Source organism: Piliocolobus tephrosceles, chromosome 7 (assembly GCF_002776525.5).
Source record: "Piliocolobus tephrosceles isolate RC106 chromosome 7, ASM277652v3, whole genome shotgun sequence".
NCBI lineage: Eukaryota > Metazoa > Chordata > Mammalia > Primates > Cercopithecidae > Piliocolobus > Piliocolobus tephrosceles.
In genome coordinates this window covers 47,759,039-47,780,692 of record NC_045440.1, presented here as the reverse complement: position 1 = coordinate 47,780,692, position 21,654 = coordinate 47,759,039, and the positions used below count along the sequence as shown (strand labels likewise).

At 43.7% G+C, this 21,654-nt stretch overlaps 1 protein-coding gene across 1 annotated transcript in view; it reads right to left on the bottom strand.

Moving 5' to 3' along the window:
- The window catches only part of PRKDC (protein kinase, DNA-activated, catalytic subunit), a 178,103-nt gene extending 157,103 nt beyond the window's left edge, over positions 1-21,000 (bottom strand). The window contains exons 1-11 of the mRNA XM_026456198.1: positions 20,807-21,000; positions 18,212-18,288; positions 18,028-18,120; positions 16,753-16,827; positions 15,536-15,644; positions 15,009-15,121; positions 14,822-14,921; positions 6,476-6,531; positions 6,354-6,384; positions 5,711-5,868; positions 1,842-1,988 (exon numbers count right to left, since the gene is read on the bottom strand). Coding sequence (XP_026311983.1) covers positions 1,842-1,988; positions 5,711-5,868; positions 6,354-6,384; positions 6,476-6,531; positions 14,822-14,921; positions 15,009-15,121; positions 15,536-15,644; positions 16,753-16,827; positions 18,028-18,120; positions 18,212-18,288; positions 20,807-20,960 — 1,113 coding nt within the window. The 5' untranslated portion in view covers positions 20,961-21,000. The remainder of the gene's footprint in view (positions 1-1,841; positions 1,989-5,710; positions 5,869-6,353; positions 6,385-6,475; positions 6,532-14,821; positions 14,922-15,008; positions 15,122-15,535; positions 15,645-16,752; positions 16,828-18,027; positions 18,121-18,211; positions 18,289-20,806) is intronic.
- Positions 21,001-21,654: the final 654 nt, after the last annotated feature.

Sequence of the window (21,654 nt, the reverse complement as noted above, 5' to 3'; positions counted from 1 at the left end):
CACTGCGTAAAGGGAAAATCCCATGCGATCTTTTAGCTCAGAGCCTTCTGCCATTCTGTTTCTTCTGCCCTAAGCATATTTAAAGAAGGCAACAGAGACAAATGGAGATGAAGATTAAGAAAATGGGAAAGGCTAGGCACGGTGGCTTACAGCTGTCAGCCCAGTGCTTTGGGGACTGAGGCAGGAGGTTTGCTTGAAGCCAGGAGTTCAAGACCAGCCTGTGTAACAAAGTGAGATATCATCTCTACAAAAGATTAAAAAATTTGCTGGGCATGGTGGCTCATGCTTGTGGTCCCAGCTACTCGGGAAGTTAAGGCAGGAGGATCGCTTAGCCCTAGCAGGAGGATCGCTTAGCCCTAGAAGTCAGGGCTGCAGTGAGTCATGATTGTACCACTACACTCCAGCCTGAGAGGCAAAAAAGAAAAAGAAAAGAAAAAGGGAGAGGCCAGGAGCAGTGGCTCATGCCTGTAATCCCAGCACTTTGGGAGGCCAAGGTGGGCGGATCACCTGAGGTCGGGAGTTCAGGACCAGCCTGACCAACATGGAGAAACCCCGTCTCTACTAAAAATACAAAAATAAAATAGCCAGGCATGGTGGTGCATGTCTGTAATCTCAGCACTCGGGAGGCTGAGGCAGGAGAATTGCTTGAACCTGGGAGGCGGAGGTTGTGGCGAGCCGAGGTCATGCCATCGCACTCCAGACTGGGCAACGAGCGAAACTCCAACTTAAAAATTAAAAAAAAAGAAGAAAGAAGAAAAAAAAGGGAGAGATTGTACGAAGAAAAAGGAATTTAGTTGTTTTTTTCTACAAAGCAGAAGTCACAAAGTTCCGCTAAGAAGAAATAACTGGGTTATTCTTAATATTTTTCTTTAAAAAAATTTTTTAAAGAGAGATAGCGTCTCTGTTGCCCACATAGGAGTGCAGTGGCTCGATCATAGCTCACTGCCACCTCTGCCTCCTGAGTTCAAGAGATTCTCCTGCCTCAGCCTCCCAAGCAATTGGGATTACAGGTGCACGCCACCACGCCTGGCTAATTTTTGTATTTTTAGTAGACAGGGTTTTATCACCTTGACCAGGCTGGTCTCAAACTCCTGACCTCAGGTGATCTGCCCGCCTCAGCCTCCCAAGGTGGTGAGATTACAGGTGTGGGCTGCCACACCTAGCTAATATTCTTAAATATATCTCTTTCTGTCATATAAACTTTTTTTAACTTCTCTTTCTAAAACTGAGTGAAATCAACTACAATTTTACTTTAGGAATAAGGAGCAGCATAGTATAGAGGGGAAACATGTGTTTCTACTCTTCACGCTTGGACTTATGCTTTGGTTCTGTCAATTCTGAGTCTCTTAACAAGTTTCCTAATTTCTCCGGATCTCGGTTTGCTAATCTGCAAAACAGAGTAATACTCAGCTCCTAAGGGTTAGGAGAACTTGAGATAACACATATAAAGAATTCTAGTACATAGTAGACAGTGAAGGAATCTTAACTGTTAATAAACAACACTAATACAGTGACCCTCAGGATATGCGGGAGGGATTGGTTCCAGGCCTCCTCAGTATACCTAAATCCATGCATACTCAAGTCCCACAGTCACTCTGTGGAAGCCTCATATACAAAAACTCAGCCCTCTAAAAGTTTCAAATCCAGCACACACTGTATTTTTTATCTGTATGGCAGAAAAACATCTGCATGTAAGTGGACCTGTGCAGTTCACGACCATGTTATTTAAGGGTCTGCTGTATTGTTGCAAGTATTAGACACTACTCAAAATGCAATAAATTAGATTCCTTTAAACAATCACGTGAAACCAAGACAAAATAGAGTAAGTTAATGAGACATACTCCTGCAAAAAGTCCGTATCCACGGATAGCAATAGATAACTCCTTGTTGTTCGAATCCACATTTCTGATGATTCCATAAAACTGCTCCATAAAGTACTGCAGTTTACTTTTATGCATTTCTGCATTTTTCGCCACCATATTAGAAACCTGCAAATACATAATATTTTGAAATATTTAATAGCAATGGAATCTTTACAAATATGGAAAAACTAGAACTGTTTAGATGCTACTAATGTACTGTTATAGTTACACACAATTGCTTTAAATCATAAAGACCCTTTGCTTCCATTTTGCTTAGTCTCTATCAGGTTCAGAAAAGTGTCTTAAATAAGGTTATGTGATACATTTTTCCTAGAGAAGGGACTAAGAGACCAAGGATACGCCTAAGTCTGAAAAGAAAAAAAAAAAAACAGGTTTTGAAGTAAGATTCTCTGAGGAAGCAAAGAGCAGTCTTTAGAGCTCACCTGTCACCCACACAGTGAAAGAGAGTTGTCAGGGGACCAGTGATTTCAGACGTCATCAATAAATACAGTTCAGAACAATCAGAATGACAAGACATCTCAGTTTTCAAAAAAATACGCTACAAACTATAAAGCTTAAATCAAGTGATACAATGGGAAAATGTCGTCTGAGAAGCAAATAGATCATTATTTACCAAACTAAGAGACAAGATCCTAAATGCAAGAACTAATACAGGTATTCAAAAAGCATTTCCCATTTCAGCACAAAGACTGTCCAGAATAAGAATGGAAGGAATCTATCTAGACAATTATCAAAGACAGAAAAAAAAACACACCTTCCATTGCCAATTTATCCATACACTTCCCAATCCCCCCAAAGCCACTAGGTCTTAGTGCGTGACCTTCAGGAACTTTGTTCCCTGTTTGTTTTAGAAGAATGAAACACTGTATATACTGTTTCATAATTTACTTCTTCACAAAACATATTATAAATGTTTCTCAAGAAGTAAACAAACAACAATATCATTTTACTTAATTACAGAACACCAAATATTATATACTATAATGTGTAACCACCTAAACACTGCTAATTTTCTATTATTGTATTCCCAGTAAGCATGTTTTAATTCAACTATTTCCTGTATGTAATATTAAAGACTCAAAAATAATTATTCAACAGTAGTAGACAGAGGACAGATCAAAACATTATGGCTCATAAACATCATTACATATTACACTGCCACTGAAAATTAATCACACAGATGTCGGCCGGGCGCAGTAGCTCACACCTGTCATCCCAGCACTTTGGGAGGCCAAGAAGGGTGTGAGGTCAGCCTGGCCAATATGGTGAAACCCTGTCACTAACAAAAATACAAGGTCGGGCGCGGTGGCTCAAGCCTGTAATCCCAGCACTTTGGGAGGCCGAGATGGGTGGATCACGAGGTCAGGAGATCGAGACCATCCTGGCTAACACAGTGAAACCCCATCTCTACTAAAAAACACAAAAAACTAGCCAGGCGAGGTGGCAGGCGCCTGTAGTCCCAGCTACTCAGGAGGCTGAGGCAGGAGAATAGCAAAAAACCCAGGAGGCAGAGCTTGCAGTGAGCTGAGATCCGGCCACTGCACTCCAGCCTGGGCAACAGAGCGAGACTCCGTCTCAAAAAAAAAAAAAAAATACAAAAATTATCCAGGCACAGTGGCAGGTGCCTATAATGTCAGCTATTTGGGAGGCTGAGGCACGAGAATTGATTAAATGCAGGAGAGAGAGGTTGCAGTAACCCAAGCTCATGCCACTGCACTCCAGCCGGGATGACAGAACAAAACTCCATCTCAAAAAAAAAAAAATATATAGATGTCACTGTGAGGAAAATACATTCAACATAGAGGAAAATCTTAAGGCCAAAAAATTATGTATCCTTTATGTGAAGTCCTCTTTTCCTCTTCCTCTCTCCTCACTCCCTATTCTGAAGTAGGAGGGAAGGAGGGTCTCTCTCCTTGCTTAGGGCCTCAGGTCACAAGGGATGATCTAATAATGGGACTCAGGGTGGGGCTGGCCACACCTGGTAATAATGTGACTCGGAATGGGAGCTTTGGGTCACACAGAATCCCTGGAAGCTGAGATCCAACAACCCACTATGCCTACAAGGTGGGGCCCCACGGGAAACTCCAAACACAGAGGTTCGGGGGAGCACCCAGTCAATGCTCCACACATGCTGTCATACATGGATGCTGGGAAAGGAATGCTGTCCTAATTCCTTGGGGATAGGACCAGGGAAGCTCCACATTTGGTACTTTCTTAGTCTCTGCACCATGTGCTGCTTCCTTTGGTTGATTTTTATCTGGGCCCTTTAGATGTAATAAACCATAGCTGTGAGTATCAAATTTGAGGGTGTATTGTAAACTCCCAAACTTGCAACAAGTATCAGTCCTTAGGGCAGCACTGAGGATAGTCCTCTTGAACTTCTCCCCTGACTAAGCTCATACAACTTTCTCACGAGGTAGAGATTAGCAGGTAGAATATATTTCCTCAATGAAACTCTAAAATCTATTCAATGTAGTTTTTGTTAAGAATTGGAGTGGGGAACTGAAGTCTCTGGCAAGGATGTGAAACAGAGATGTCTGCGTGGTTCATTAAAAGACAACCAGCGCAGTGGAGGGAGGGCTGGCGGGCTTCCCTGCAGGCCCATGCCCCACTCAGCCCTGTGCTAGGAAAGGCAGGCATCACTAGGGAACAAGGCCCCAGGGGTGCCACCAGGGATGACCCCTCTGCACACATCCCGGACACTCCTCCTCGCTAACAAAGCATGAAACTCTCTTTGTCAAGATGTTTATTGCAGTAAATGTTCACTGAGATGCAAACATATTCATATGAATCAGTAAAAAGTAATTCCTCAGATTTTTATTTCCCTTAGCAACTAAGGCCAGCCAAGTTCAGGGGAACAGAAGTTTTATGAGGAGGACCAAGAAGAGGTAACCTCAAAGCCAAGAGTGACCTTAGGGAGAACACAGTCTGACAGGAAGGCTAAGTACAGCAGTGAGGCTAAGGAGGCAAGAGGGACAGGCGACAGAGGCAGGGGCCAAAGATGAGACCCATCGGCTCAGTTTTTTGGGAGGCAGGCCCAGACCTAAAAAAAGGATGGCAGTGCTCTCTCTTCTCCTTCCACACATCCTGGCTGTGACTCTCAGGCTAACACAACTGCAACACTGTTCACACAGGTTTGCAAGGATACCCTGTGAATGCAGTTACTGTTTACCCATGTATATAGCAGGGCCCCTAAGAAAACGTTTGTTGTGAATCTCCAGTCCTTTCCCTCAGAGCAACCCCAGAAGTCCACTTCCTTAGTGGTCAAGCCCCTGCGGACACCTCTGGAAGCCCAGGATATCCTGGAGACCAGCGCTCAGAATGACAAGCAAGGTCTCCTCAGCCGAACAGACAAGCTTCCACATACGCAGGTGCAGATTCTATAACCACCTCCTATCGAGGTGGAAAATCCACAACAGCAAAGAGGTGCTCCTTGTTTTCAAGTTGACATGCAAGCATCTATCTGTCCCCTGGAGACAGCTGGCCCTCCTCTTCCAGTAGAGATGGGGCTCAGCTATCCTCAGGCCTCCACCCACTCTCCAGTCCTGACCTCCCAGCCCTTTCGGCCACCTCCTCACCACCATGTCTTCGCTCCATTAGACTTGTCTCAATCTGGGCTCTGAGGCCCTAATCAAATCTGGCATCTCCTTAGCTCTCTTTCAGTCTGTCTGCCTCCCATGAGGCTGGTTGATCAACAGCTTTCTGCTTTAAATACTACAGAAGCTAACAGATCAACTTATATTTATTTTCAAACACGTATGCATACAATGGGAATTTAATTGTGTGTGTGAAAGAATATTGTTAAATGACAGTTGAATGTGTGGTACCTGTTTCAGAAAGGATTCCAGGGCTGAAAGTGCAGCTTTTTTCAATTCTACATTTGTGTGGGCACACCACTTTAACAAGACTTCAAATAGAGACACGTAGTTGTCCAGAAGGCAGGTGCTAAACTGAGATGCATGCAGGGCAAATAGGCGCAAGCCAGCTGCAAATGCAAAAGCCATTATATTTAAAATCAGACGACATAAGACAGAACAGAAAACCAAAAAACCTGCAGGGATATGTCAAAGTCAAGACTGTGCTCAGGAAGATCTAGTACCATTACTCTACAGTAACCCAGGGATCCCTGTCAGCCTCTAACACTGCCAATCAACAGGCCCATAACTTCGCTAACAAATCCCAATACAAGGGTCAGAAGTGGAATCAGGATTCATTGAGGCAAAGGCAGAATCGAACAGCCTGGATCCCCTGAAAGATATCCTAAAGTAAAATGATTTCAACCATGTAACCTGAGTATCACCATTTCAACCAGAGCTTACTAAGTCACCGAAAGCCTCCCTGTAAATAACTGTGTGTGAAACATCATAGATGTTATTACATTTGCTTTCATTCAAAGTTTAAGCAAAAGCTTACCTGAGATGTTAATTTAGTAATCTAAAATATTATACCTCATTATAAACAGAATCCTACCTGAGGGCACAGCATATCTCTTCAGATCAATCTATTTTAGAAAAAAAAAAATTCACCATCAGTATTTGAAAGTCTGCACTGTAAAGGCATTAGAGTAATATTAATAGTAATATTAATCCTACCTGAGGACGAATTGCCTTTAGTACAAAATTAAAAATCTCCCTTGATGTCTGGGGATCTAGGGAAATACCAAGAAGCCTCTGTTACCAGTCGTAATAACAGTATCACATGACACACTTTACAGACAGCTTGACACCTATATTAACCCCATTAGTCTCTTGTGAATTCAGGAGAAACATCTTTCATCATTACATCTAGCTAAAGTTGCAAGTTATTACTGCTGCATGGTTATGACTGCGAGAAAACAGAAAGAAAATCTGTAATAACAAAGACATGGTTTAAGCACCAACCCATCACTTACAAGCTCTGAGAGATTTAAACACCGACTCATCACTTACAAGCTCTGTTAATCTCTCAGAGCCTCAATTTTCTTATTTGCAATAGGGACAGTATATACCTTTCTTTTAGGATAGTTTGGAGGATTAAATAAAATAACTGACTCATGGCCAAACATACCATTTCTCCCCAATACACCCAGGCATTTACTCAACACGTAGTACATGTAAGAAAAAAAAAAAAAACAGGAAAAAAACAGTACACGCCAAGATATTATGACAATTACAAATACAAATAAATTATGATTTTTGACCTCAGCAAACTTATTAACTAAAAGGGAAGATAAAACAGGTACACAATTATAACATGAGGCTCTAATCCTGGCCTGACTGACATCACAGTTATTTGCATAACTGTCTCCCACGGGATTATTCAATGTAGCTATAGAGTCATGCTTTATTCATCACTAATTTCTCTACCCTTCTCACAGTGACTCATAATCAACAGACTCAAGAACTGTTTGCTTTTATTGCAAGGACTGACATAATTGAGACAGAGCCCTGATGATGATGTGATAGGAGCTGGAGAGAGAATGTGGTCAGAGAGGCCTTAAAGCAGAGACACATCTGCATGGTTGCAGGACGATGGCATAAAAAAGATACGAAAAAAAGCTACTTTGGAATTCATGACAAGCAGATTTCTTCCGACTATGAGTATTCCATAAAGGTTTTTCAGATATGGTAGCATTTGTTCTGAGACTGAAAGAATAGGTACTAGTTGGGGAAAAGGTCATTCAAATAGAAAGTAATCACGTTAGTAAACACAAGTGTGCAGACACAAGGACACCCACAGTACACAGTGGGTTTGGGGTGTGGCGACTTGGCAAAGACAGACTACTCCAGGCTCTGCCCTCCACAGTCCACTCTCCTGCAGCCCCTCCCTCTAGTGGCCCACTCCATGTACAAGCATGGTCTTTTTCTGTTTTTTTCAATATGGTAAAACAGACATATTTATCATTCAAACAATGTGCACAGATACAATTCATTGGCACTAAATATATTCACACTGTTGTGTAACCATCACTATGGTCTATACCCAAAATGTTTTCACCATCAGTAACAGAAGGGTGTCCATCAAACACTAACTCCCATTTCCCCTCCCCCAGCCCCAGTAACCTCTATTTTACTTTGTCTCTGTGAATCTGACTACTCTACATACCTCGTGTAAGTGAAATCACACATTGTTTGCCTTTCATGGCTGGCTTATTCCACTTAGCATCCTGTCTGCAAGGTTCATCCATGCTGCAGCATGTGTCAGACTTTCCTGCCTTTTCAAGTCTGAATAATGTTGCGTTGTGTCTATGTGCCACATTTTATCCATTCATCCCTGGATGAACACTTGGGTGGTTCTGGCCCTCTGGCTTACTATGGATTTGCTGCTAGGAACACGTGTGTGCAAATTCTATCTTTTTTTTTTTTTTTTTTGAGACACAGTTTCGCTTTGTCACTCAGGCTGGAGGGGAGTGGCACGATCTCGGCTCACCACAACCTCCGCCTCCCAGGTTCAAGCAATTCTCTGCCTCAACCTCTCGAGTAGATGGGATTACAGGTGCCTACCACCACGCCCGGCTAATTTTTTTGTATTTTTAGTAGAGATGAGGTTTCACTATCTTGGCCAGGCTGATCTTGAACTCCTGACCTCGTGATACACTCGCCTCAGCATCCCAAAGTGCTAGGATTACAGGTGTGAGCCACCGTGCCCTGCCTGCTTCTATTTTTTTTAAACCCTCTCTTGATCAGGTGCAGTAGCCCTTGGTCTCTCACAAACAGTCTCTCAATCCTACACTAACTCACATCCCACACCCAACAGCAGTCAGGCAGATCCCTGTGAAACATCTCTTGGCCCACATCCACTCCTTTTTGAAAAGCCCTTGTTCCCACTCCATCTGGAATGAGATCCCAGCTCAGAAAACCCTCACACACCAACCCTGTGTCCTTCCCATCTCACCCTGGCCCACCTTGTAAACCTCCACACTCTTGACACGCCAGCTCTTATAGACCTGCGGACCACTGCACGCAGGCTAAGCACAGGGTCAGAGGCTGGCCGAGCATGGGGCTGGGTGCTGAGCAGCTGCTGCCTGGAATGACTGCTCTTCCCAGCGCTTCCCTAGCTGTCTCCCTCTCCTCCTTCTGACGACGACTTCTGCGTTACATCCTCAGAAAGTACCAGTGGGTCGTGTGCTCCACTTCTCCAAATTCTGGCATTCCTCTTCACTACACCACACCTCTGGGCATTGCTGAACCCCAAAATCAGCAGAGCTGCTTTATTTGTTCGTCTGTTTCCTCCACTAGACTGAGCTCATGATGGTAGGAACTTGGTGATTTCAATCACTGGTTTAACACCAAGTTCATCACTCTTTAGATAGATGGCACCCATGGCCAGGCACAGTGCCTCAAGCCTGTAATCTCAGCACCTTTGGGAGACCAAGGCTGGTGGATCACTTGAGCCCAGGAGTTCAAGACCAGACTGGGCAACATGGTGAAACCTCGTCTCTACTAAAAACACAAAAATTAGCCAGGCATGGCACTGCACACCTGTAATCCCAGCTACTTGGGAGGCTGAGGCACAAGAATCACTTGAACGTGGGAGGCAGAGGTTGCAGTGAGCCGAGATCGCACCACTGCACTCCAGCCTACGTGACAGGGCAAGACTCAGTCTCAAAAAGAAAAAATAAAATAAAAATTAGCAGGGCAAGGTAGCATGCATCTATAGTCCCCAGCTACTTGGGGAAGGCCATGGTGGGAGGATCATTTGAGCCCAGGAGGTTAAGGATGCAGTGAGCCCATATCACAGCACTGAACTACAGCCTGGATAACAAAGTGAGACCCTGTCTCAAAAACAGTATGTTTACATATATATATACACACACACACACACACGTATACATACACATATATATATAAATTTTTTTTGAAACAGAGTCTCATTCTGTCACCAGGCTGGAGGGCAGTGGCGCAATCTCGGGTCACTGCAGCCTCTGCCTCCCTGGTTCAAGATTACAGGCATGTGTCACCATACCCAGCTAATTTTTGTATTTTTGGTAGAGACAGGGTTTCCCCATGTTAGCCAGGATGGTCTCGATCTCTTGACCTTGTGATCTGCCCACCTTGGCCTCCGAAAGTGCTGGGATTACAGGCGGGAGCCACCTTGCCCAGCCTTATAATTTTTATAACTCATTCATACAGTCTGTACTTCCTGGGTGCCTTATATATACGTATGAATGAATTAGTATTTAGTGCTTGAAGTCACATGATCGTGGCATCACAAAAAAAGTATAAATTTTAGCCTCAGACCAAGGCTTAAATCCCAGACTGGTCATTTGTTAGTTTCCTAGTGTTGCCATAAACAACTTACCACAAACTTAATAGTTTAAAACAATACAGATTTATTACATACAGTTCTAGAAGTGAGAAGTCTGAAATGATTCTCATATTGAGCTAAATTCAAGGCATCAACAGGGCTTGTGCTCCTCCTGAGAGGCTCTAGGGGACAACCCTTTTCTTGCTTCTCCAGCCTTGAGAGGCACCCCCATGCCTTGGCTCCTGCCACCTTCCACATCCCCTTCCTCTGACCTCCTCTGTGCCTCCCTCTTCCACATATAAGGACCCTGTGATCACACCAGGCCCATGGGGATGATCCAGGATCATCTCTCCAGTTCAAGATCAGCTGATTAGCAACCTTAACCCCGCTATGCCATGCAGCATAACAGGGATGAGGATGGGAAACCCTGGTGGCCATTATTATCCTAACCACACAAGTCACTATGTGACTTGGGGCAAGTTACTTAACCTGTCTGAGTTGCAGTTTACTAATTTATACAACAGAAACATTTTACCTGCCATGCAGAGTCATAATAGGAACTTGCCTTGCAACATGTCTAGAATAGTCCTTAACACACAAAAAATGAGCACTAAGTACTACTAGTTTCCTTCCACTATAAATGTTCACTGAGTGCCAGTTTATAAGCCAAGTACACATAAAGACAAATAAGCACCATCACCTGCCAGCAGGGTCAAGGGAGAGAATCAAACATATGACCTAAGAAACTTAAAATATGACCGTAAGTGCTGTCACAGAGGGGAGTACAGAGGCCAGAGGAAGTGGCTCACCTCAGGGGAATCATAAATGCTTCCTAAAAGGGGTGACGGTTGAAAAGCAGCTGAGGAAGTGGGAGCCACAGGATACAGGAGAGAGGAGAGAGAACACAGGAAGGAAAATTACACAGGGCTACTCTAACAGTCTTGATAAGCAAGGAAGAAGGCATGGGTAGAAACATTAGCTTAAAATGAAACTGCTGCTTTTATAGGTTAAAAAAAATCACTGGATATAAGCAATTTTGTAAGTTTCAACCTAATGGAAGAAAAACACAGAGTAGGTATAAACATTTGGTAATTACTTGAGGATAAAGTGATAAGGAGGCCAGGGGTGGTGGCTCATGCCTTATAATCCTAGCACTTTGGGAGGCTGAGGCAGGTGGATCACCTAAGGTCAGGAGCTGGAGACCAGCCTGGCCAACACGGTGAAACCCCATCTCTACTAAAAATACAAAAATCAGCTAAGCATGGTGGCACATGCCTGTAATCTCAGCTACTCGGGAGGCTGAGGAAGGAGAAAGGCTTGAACCCAGGAGGCAGAGGTTGCAGTGAGCCAAGATCGCACCATTGCACTCCAGACTGGGTGATAAGAGCGAAACTCTGTCTCAAAAAAAAAAAAAAAAAATGGTAAGAAAGAGCAAAGGAGTTTTTTTGTCTCCCCTGAAGATTATTTTAGGATCAGCCAGGTGCAGTGGCTCACACCTGTAATCCCAGCACTTTGGGAGGCCGAGGCGGGCGGATCATGAGGTCAGGAGATGGAGACCATCCTGGCTAACACGGTGAAACCCGTCTCTACTAAAAATACAAAAACAAAATTAGCTGGGTGTGGTGGCAGGTGCCTGTAGTCCCAGCTACTCAGGAGCCTGAGGCGGGAGAATGGCGTGAACCCAGAAGGTGGAGCTTGCAGTGAGCTGAGATCACACCATTGCATCCTAGCCTGGGTGACAGCGAGACTCAGAAAAAAAAAAGAAAAAAAAAAAAAAAGATTATTTTAGGATTAAAAGTTACATTTGTCTTTTCAGAAAAAGAAAAGAATTTCATTGGCCAGGCGTGGCAGGTCATGCCTATAATCCCAATGTTTTGGAGGCTGAGGTGGGAGGATCACTTGATGGGAGGAGTTTAATATCAGCCTGGGCAACACAGCGAGACTGTCTCTGCAAAATATAACAGGAGCCAGGCATGGTGGTGCCTATAGTCTCAGCTATTCTTGAGGTTGAGGTGGGAGAACTGCTTGAGCCAGGAGTTCAAGACTGCAGTGAGCCATGATTGTATCTGTGAGTAGCCACTGTACTCCAGCCTGGGGAGACCCCATCTCTTAAAAAAATTTAAAAAATGTAAAAACTGAACTTCAGCAAAATAAGGGATTTTTGTGTACCAAAGGACATAATCAACACCGTGAAAATGTAACTCAAAAAATGAGAGAAGGGCCAGGTGCAGTGGCTCACACCTGTAATCCCAGCACTTTGGGAGGTCGAGGTGGGCAGATCTCTTGGTTGGAGACCAGCCTGGGCAACATGGGGAAACCATGTCTCTTCAAAAAGTACAAAAATTAGCCATCTGTGGTGGCACACGCCTGTGGTCCCAGCTACTTGGGAGGCAGAGGTAGGAGGATCACTTGAGCCCTGGAGGTGGAGGCATGCAGAGAGTCATGTTCGCATCACTGCACTCCAGCCTGGGCAACAGAAAAAAAAAAAGAAAAAAGAAAAAGGGAGAGAGAAAATATTTGCAAATCATATATCATATATCTGATAAGAAACTGGTATCTAGCTAGGCACAGTGGCTCACGCCTGTAATCCTAGTACTTTGGGGAGCCAAGGCAGGAGCATTACTTGAGCCCAGGAGCTAGAAACCAGCCTGGGCAACATGGCAAAACCTTGTCTCTACAAAAAATTTTTTAATATTAGGTGTACACCTTTGGTTCTAGCTACTTGGGAGGCTAATGTGGGATGATTCCTCGAGCCCAAGAAGTTGAGGCTGCAATGGGCCATGTTTGAGCCACTGCACTCCAGCCTGGGTGAGAGAGCAAGACGCTGTCTCCAAAAAAAAAAAAAGAAGAAGAAAATGATATCTACAACTCAACAAAAAGTCAAACAAACCAATTAACCTAAAAAATGGGCAAAAGATCTGAAGAGACATTCCTCCAAAGACACACAAATGGCGAGTAAGTACATGAAAAGATGCGCAACCAACATTATTCATCATTAGGGAAATGCAAATCAAAACCACGAGACATCCCTTCACAACCATTAGGCATTAGGATGTCCACTACCAAAAAAAACAGAAAATGGGAAGTCAGTAAGGATGTGGAGAAGCTGCAACCCTTGTGCACTGCTGGTGGGAACGTAAAATGCTGCAGCCACTGTGAAAAACAGTATGACGATTCCTCAGAAAATTTAAAACTAAGGTTACCATACAATCCAACAATCACAATTCTAAGTATATACCCAAAAGAATCGAAAGCAGGGACTGCCAACAGATTTCTGTACAATGATCATGGCACTACTACTGAGAATAACCACTAAGTAGAGGCAAACCAAGTGTCCATACATGGATGAATGAATCAACAAAATGCAGTGAATACACACAGGAATATGATTCAGCCTTTGAAAAGAAGACAATGCTGACACATCAGGATATGGACGAACCTGAAAGACACTACGCTAAGTGAAATAAGCCACACAGAAAAAGCTACATACCATGAGTTCATCTGTATAACTTTTTGAAATGACGAAACCACAGATGGAGACAGATGAGTGGTTATTAGGGGGCCAAGACAGGGGAAGAGGTTAACTATGGCTCTAACGAAGTCAGTAGCACATGGGACCCTTATGCTAATCAACCTGTTCAATATCTTGACTACAATGGCACATACACATGACAGAATTACACAGAACTCGCTGGGTGTGTTGGCTCACGCCTATAATTCCAGCACTTTAGGAGACCAAGGTGGGCAGATTACTTGAGCCCAGGAGTTCAAGAGCAGCCTGGGCAACATAGTGATATCCTGTCTCAATTATTAAAAAAAAATTTTAAAAGGGCTGGATGCGATGGCTCATGCCTGTAATCCCAGAACTTTGGGAAGCCGAGGCAGGTGGATCACTAGAGCCCATGAGTTTGAGAACAGCCTGGCCAATGTGGTGAAACTCCATCTCTACTAAAAATACAAAAATTAGGCCAGGCGTGGTGGCTCACGCCCGTAATCCCAGCATTTTGGAAGGCCAAGGCGGGCAGATCACTTGAGGTCAGGAGTTCGAAACCAGCCTGGCCAACATGGTGAAACCTCATCTCTACCAGAAATACAAAAAAAAATTAGCCATTTAGTGGTGAGCGCCTGTAATCCCAGGTACTCAGGAGGCTGAGGCAGGAGAATCACTTGAACCTGGGAGGCAGAGGCTGCAGTGACCTGAGATGCAGCCACTGCACTCCACCCTGGGCGACAGAGCAAAACTCCGTCTCAAAAGAAAAAAAAAAAAAAATTAGCCAGGCGTGGTGGTGCATGCCTATAGTCCCAGCTATTCAGGAGGCTGAAGTGAAGAACTGCTTGAACCTGGGAAGCAGAGGTTGCAGTGAGCCGAGAAAGGACCACTGCACTCCAGTCTGGGTGACACAGCAAGATTCTGTCTCAAAAATAAATAAAATGTGAAACAACTGCACCGAACTAAATACACCTACACAAATGTGTGCACGTTAAATTGGTGAGATCTAACAAAGCTCAGCGGACAACATCAATGTTAACGCCCACCATGCTGCTGTGCTGTAGTTGGGAAAGATGTCCTGGGGAGGACCCACAGGTCCCTCTATATTATTTCTCACTACTGTATGTGAATTCAGGATTGGTTAAGAGTTCAAAGAAATAATCAGGCATTGCTGGTTAGACTTAGTTTTTGAATAAAGAAATCAAGTGAAGCCAAGCAATACCTTCTTCCATGGACTTAGTGAAGTTGCACAGAAGTGAGGACAACCCCTTCAGACATCCTGCCAGAACAGGTAGTTTGGGCTCTCTTACTGCTGATGTCATCTAAAAGGAAAGATTTAAGAAAATGTCATTACAAGAGAAAAATACAACCACGTCTATGGAAGCAGAATGTCATAAATTTTATCATACCTGGGTCTTAAGTTCACCCAGAAAAGCGCGGAACAGGTTTTCTGCATTATTTATCATCTCACTAGGATGAACTTCACCCAATAATCCTAGGAGCTCATACACTTTTTCTAAAACTGAAAAGATAATTTTAGACAAGTAAAGGGCTCAAACTACATTTAAATAAGTTATACTAACCAAAACGTATGAAGAAAATAAAATAATGTGAAGTTCAAAATTAATTTTACAATAAGATATATAAAATATAAAGCTTTTAGGACTGCATTCTTTCCTAAGTTTTATGCAAATGTATTAATCATACTTGACATATGAGTTTTCCATTTAAAGGAATAATTTTATAAAAATTAACATTTTTATGAAGGGAAGTCTTCACATGTTGTTTTTTGGTTCCATTTTGGTTTATTTTCAGCAAAAAGGATTCATCTGTAAAACATATAAGACCTTGGTAGAGAAAATCTAAGTCTTACGCTAATAATTTGTTAATATTAATTTGCTAAACTATTTGAAAATAACATGTAAATGCATCTCACCTGTATCTGGTATTTTTTTTTTCAATGCAAGTTCTCCATAGAATTTACTAAATAATTCTCCAATTTTAAATTCCTCCATGAGTCTAGAACTTCTAAAAGTCTGAAGTAACTAAAAGAATACAAATTAGTACATCAATGTAGTGTGGGAATCAAGAAAAAAATAATACAAATTAGCATTCTCTCTAAACAGGGAAATAAAGGGATTCCTCTATCTCAGTGCCTCGGTACACAGCAAAGGTTCAGAATTCGGTGTGTCTCAAGGATTTACACTTGCCCTCTCAGGATTCACATCCACCCAGCTTATCTGGAAATTAGAGGTTGAGATGGGTGGTGTAAGAACACCAGAGGAAGAATACTCTAGGCTTAACTGTTACGTTTCCAAGAAACCAACAAGACTAGAACCTTTCTCCCAGAAGCCTACAAAACCAAGGACCAACCAGAAACAAAGGAATTCTAAAATACAAATACAAAAAAAAAACAGAAACAGGTCACAGTGACCCCAACAACCACTTAATTGCAACATACCAACCGATTCCTGCTGGACACGGGGGCTCACGCCTATAATCCCAGCACTTTGGGAGGCCGAAGCAGGCAGATAACAAGGTCAGGAGTTCAAAACCAGTGTGACCAACATAGTGAAATTCCACCTCTACTAAAAATATAAAAATTAGCCAGGCATGGTAGCATATGCCTGTAATCCCAGCTACTCAGGAGGCTGAGGCAGGAGAATTGCTTGAACCTGGGAGACAGAAGTTGCAGTGAGCTGAGATCGCACCACTGCACTCCAGTCTGGATGACAGAACAAGATTCTATCTCAAAAAAAAAAAAGAAAAGAAAACATGAACTCTTTCCCAGTGCTAAGATTTTAGGAAAAACCTCAGAGATACAAGGTGATCTTTCAGCAATTCCTAATAGCATTAGGTTTTGCCAAAGCCAGTAAGGGTGATAAATGAAAGAGCAATAAATTCTTTAGTCATTTTCCTCCTTCATTCTGCTCACAACTCAGAATTCTTCTTTTACTGCCCAGAAGAGTCTGAGAACAAAAAGCCAGGGTACTGTCAGGTGATGGTTGGAAAATGTGCATCTTACCCATACATCAGTGTGATTAGATCCTATCCTTCCCCAAACACATCACCCAAAATACAACTCAAAACTCTGACTTTTTTTTAAAAGTTATACATTTAATACAAGATGCATGTACTTAAAAACATAATTACCTTAATAAGAAGGTCCAGGGCTGGAATTTTACATTTAGCAGCTCTATCTTTTGTATAAACACTGGTACAAGTATTCTAGGTTTCAAAAAAAAATAACCAAAATCATCAATAAGATAAAAACTGAGACTCAGCAATATCTGAAACTACGTCTCCAAGAGGAGCAATATCAAAATTCAGTATTTAGCTGTGGAAAACATAACATTAGGCTGGGCACAGTGGCTCATGCCTATAATCCCAAAACTTTGGGAGGCCGAGGTAGGCGATCACCTGAGGTCAGGAGTTCGAGACCAGTCTGGCCAGCATGGTGAAACCCTGTCTCTACTACAAATACAAAAATTAGCCGGGCATGGTGGCACGCACCTGTAATCCCAGCTACTCAGGAGGCTGAGGGAGGAGAATCGCTTGAACTCGGGAGACAGAGGTGGCAGTGAGCCAAGATTGTGCCACTGCACTCCAGCCTGGGTGACAGATCAAGACTCTGTCTCAAAAAAAAAAAAAAGAAAAAAGTATTCACCAGACTCTGTGGTTCGTGTCTGCAATCCCTTTGGGCATTACAGTGTGGTTCATGCCTGTAAGCAATTTGGAAGGTGGAGACGGGAAGATCACTTGAGCCCAGGAGTTCAAGACCAGCCTGGGCAACAAGGCAAAACTCTGTCTCTACAAAAAAAAAAAAAAAAAAAAAAAAAAAACCACAAAAATTAGCTGGGCATAGCAGCAAATGCCTGTGGTCCCATCAACTTGGGAGGCTGAGGTGTGAGAATCACCTGAGCCCACGAGATGGAGCCTGCAGTGAGCCATGATCGCACCACTGCACTCCAGCCTGGATGACAGAGCAAAACCCTGTCTCACAAAATAAAAACAAATAAACAATAAAAATAAAAACATAAATTATTATTTTTTTTTGAGATGGAGTTTCGCTCTTGTCGCCCTGGCTCCAGTGAAGTTATCAAGAAGCCGTCAGGGCCCCAGGGAACCCAAGGTGCCACTGCCACCTCCACAGGAAAGAAATTATCAAAGTAGTTTCTCTGACAAAGGCCTTAGCTTACTAAATCTAAATAACGAATGGGCAACAAGAGCAAAACTCCATCTCAAAAAAAAAAAAAACAACTAATGAAGAGCCCAGTTCATTTGTAACACAATGAAGCAGAAATAAGCAAATTCCCCAATGAGAGAGGAAAATGTTTTATCTTTAAAATAAAAATCCAAGTTCCTTACACCATAAGTTAAAACAGATGTTGATATATAATGTAATAAGGTATTTTTTTAAATCCTTACCTTAATTTCAACACAGTAAGGCGCGATCTTCTGGCCCATTTTTTCTAAGAAAATACATAAAAACTTTAGGATTTCTTCTCTACATTCACGAAACTGTAATGAAAGAGATACATATTGTAAATATGGGTAACAGGAGTCACTCCAGGAATATACAAGACAAGTAAAACGAAAATTGTCAACTTACTTCAATACTGTTGAGTGACTTCCGGACAAATACAAGCAAACCGAAATCTCTGGAAAAAACTAAAGATGTCTGTAATGCTGTTCAAAAAAATAAGTAAGCAAGTTAAGAGAGTGCCAAGAGCATCATGTAAACCACTCCTAAAGGGGTTGCAATGATTTTCTTTCTTTTATTACCACTTTTTTCTGAGACCAAGTCTCACTCTGTCGCCCAGGCTGGAGTGCAGTGGCGTGACCTTGGCTCACTGCAAGCTCCACCTCCCGGGTTCACGCCATTCTCCCGCCTTAGCCTCCCGAGTAGCTGGGACTAAAGGTGACCCCCACTCTGGCTAATTTTTTTTTGTATTTTTAGTAGAGACAGGGTTTCACCATGTTAGCGAGGATGGTCTCAATCTCCCAATCTCATGATCCACCCACCTCGGCCTCCCAAAATGCTGGGATTACAGGCGTGAGCCACCGCGCCTGGCCAAGGTTGGAGTGGTTTTCAAGGCAGCCTTATAAATATAAAACACTAACCCAAGGTTGTTATATTAAAACAAAGAAAGCAGAAAATTCTAGAGAATGTTCCACAGGGAAGCAGTAGGCAGAATAATGGCCCCAAAGATGCCTGCATCCCAATCCCTGGGGTCACATCTTGTGAATATGTAAAATGTATATAGCAAAAGGAAATTGAGCTTGCAGATGGAATTAAGGTAGCTAATCAGCTGACCTTAAAATGGGAAGATCATACTGGATTATCCAGAGAGCCCAATGTAATCATACAAACCCTTAAAGTAAGGAGATGAATAAGAGTTGACAGAGAGACAGGAAGTTGGGAAAGCAGGAGATTCCAAACCTCTGCTTGACATGCTGTTGCTGGCCTTGAAGACCAAGGGAAGGGAGCTGTGATCCAAGGAAAAGGGACAGTTTCAAGAAGTATGGAATGTCAGGGACCTCAATCCTACAACCTGAATGAATAAGGCAATGGATCCTCCCCAAGAGGCTTCAGAAAGAAAGCAGCCCTGCCTGGTACTTTGTTTCTAGCTTGGTGAGACCTGTGTGGGATTCTGACTCACAGAATCCCCCTTACAGTGGGAACTGTAAGAGTAACAGACCTGTGCTGTTTTAAACTACTAAGCTTGTGATAATTGTTACAGCAGCAATAAGGAACTAATACACTTCCCCTGGAATCTCTCAAGTGAAAGGAGATATGTCATAAACGGAAGGTAAACTTGGAAGTGCTTTACACACACGTTACTAAACGAACAAAAATGAATGCTAAATTTGAAACCCTAAGAGAAAGTAACCACACAATGTTAGTTTTTTGTTTGATATTTCCCCATTGTTAACATATTCTTGACAACAGATAGAATATACAGAATTCGTGTATGTAGCATCTTTTTTTTTTTTTGAGATGGAGTCTTGCTTCATTGCCCAGTCTGGAGTGCAGTGGCACAATCTCGGCTCACTGCAACCTCCCGCTCCTGGGTTCAAGCCATTCTCCTCTCTCAGCCTCCCGAATAGCTGAGACTATAGGCGCTCGCCACCATGCCAATTTTTGTATTTTTAGTAGAGACAAGGTTTCACCATACTGGTCAGGTTGGTCTGGAACTCCTGACCTCAGGTGATCCACCTGCCACAGCCTCCCAAAGTGCTGGGATTACAGGCATAAGCCACTGCACCGTGCCACATACAACATCTTGTTTAAACTGTTTTAAGTTATTCCTACAACATATTCACTCCTAGACCCTCCGGAGGAAAATCTCACCTTTTAATAGGGCACAACATCAAGAGGTCTGCACACTCGTGTTTTAAAGGAGGAATACAGGAGTTTCCACACAATGAAATATTCCATTATTTAAACTGCTAAAAAGAGGCACTTTTACTACAGAGAAGAAAAAGTTCCCTCCCAGGCATTGCTAAAGTGTTAAAAGAACATGATTTCAATTGTATTTCTTCAATTTTTCTCAAGGTAGGAACGGTAAATACAAGGGTTTCGAAAAGGTACTGGTGGGATTAGGCGAGATTCAGGTGAAAGAAAATACTTTCTCTTGGCCGGGCCCAGTGGCTTATGTTTGTAATCCCAGCACTTTGGGAGGCGGAGGCGAGCGGATCATGAGGTTAGGAGTTCGAGACCAGCCTGACCAACATGGTGAAACCCCATCTCTACTAAAAACACAAAATAATTAGCCTGGTGTGGTGGCGCGCGCCTGTAATCCCAGCTACTCGGGGGGCTGAGGCAGGAGAATAGCTTGAACCCGGGAGGCGGAGGTTGCAGTCAGCCGAGATCGCGCCACTGGGCGACAGGGCGAGACTCCGTCTCAAAAAAAAAAAAAAAATATTTCTCTTGCCCTCCCCCCAACTCTGTATAGCAAGGATTGCCAAATTAGGGGTCGTTTTCACCAACTTTGGCTTTAAAATATCTTTCCTCTAATACTAGGGAGTACAAAGCAGTATGACAAATCACTTTATACACACGCACAGAAATTCCCCCAAGAATCTAATCGCTGTACTTCAAAATACCGTCATCTAAACACAGAGAGAAGCGCCGGGCTGCTCGGCTCCAGAACGACTCGGGAAGCCAGGACCCACCCGCGGCCCACCTCGGGCCGGTACCCACCCAGCACCGCGGGGCTGCTGCTCAGGACGCATTCCTGCCCCAGGCCGCGGATCAGCTGATGACCGGCCAGGGCAGCACCGCAGCGGTCCGCGGCGGACAAAGTCTCCTGCAGCCGTAGCAGGGAGCAACGCACACCGGCTCCGGAGCCCGCCATGCCGCCGAGTCCCACTCCCGCGCGTGCGCCCGCTCAGCCCGGACCCGGAAATGCCCCTACGCGCCGGGGCGGGGCTACGGGGCGCGGCGGCAGGAACTTTCCCGGGGACCCCTGCGGGAAAGCCTGGCCTGTAGGCGCGCCTTTTTGGCCCTAATCAACATGGAAACTTAACGCCATCCGTCGGTCTGATCTGCGGAAGTAGATTGGGTGGCTACTTGGTGTTGGACTTGGCTAAATAGATACCAGAGGCAAATAAAACAAGCGAAGGGCCTGGGTCAAGAGCTCCAAGTTTGTTCCTCGATAAACAGTGACAAACGCGTTCGGGCGCGGTGGCGCCCGGCTGCAGTCCCAACACTTTAGGAAGCTGAAGCGGGAGGATCGCAGGAGTTCGAGACTTGCCTGGGCAACATAAGACTATCCCCGCCACCTCCCGTCCTTAATTTTTTTAATTAAAAAAAAAATCTTAGGTGACAAATGCATCTCTACTGTCCTTATTAATCAAAAACGCCTAAGGGATAAAGAAGCACATGCTCCCTAGCCAATGCTGATGGAACACACCCCGAGAACTGGTGCGGTCGGACCCACTTTTCCCGCGAAAACGCGGCCGCGCAGGAGGTCAGACCATCTAGACAGAGGGGTGCCGAGCGTGGCCTACTTCTGGTGTACGCACGGGCGCTGAAGGAAGTGGCACTGT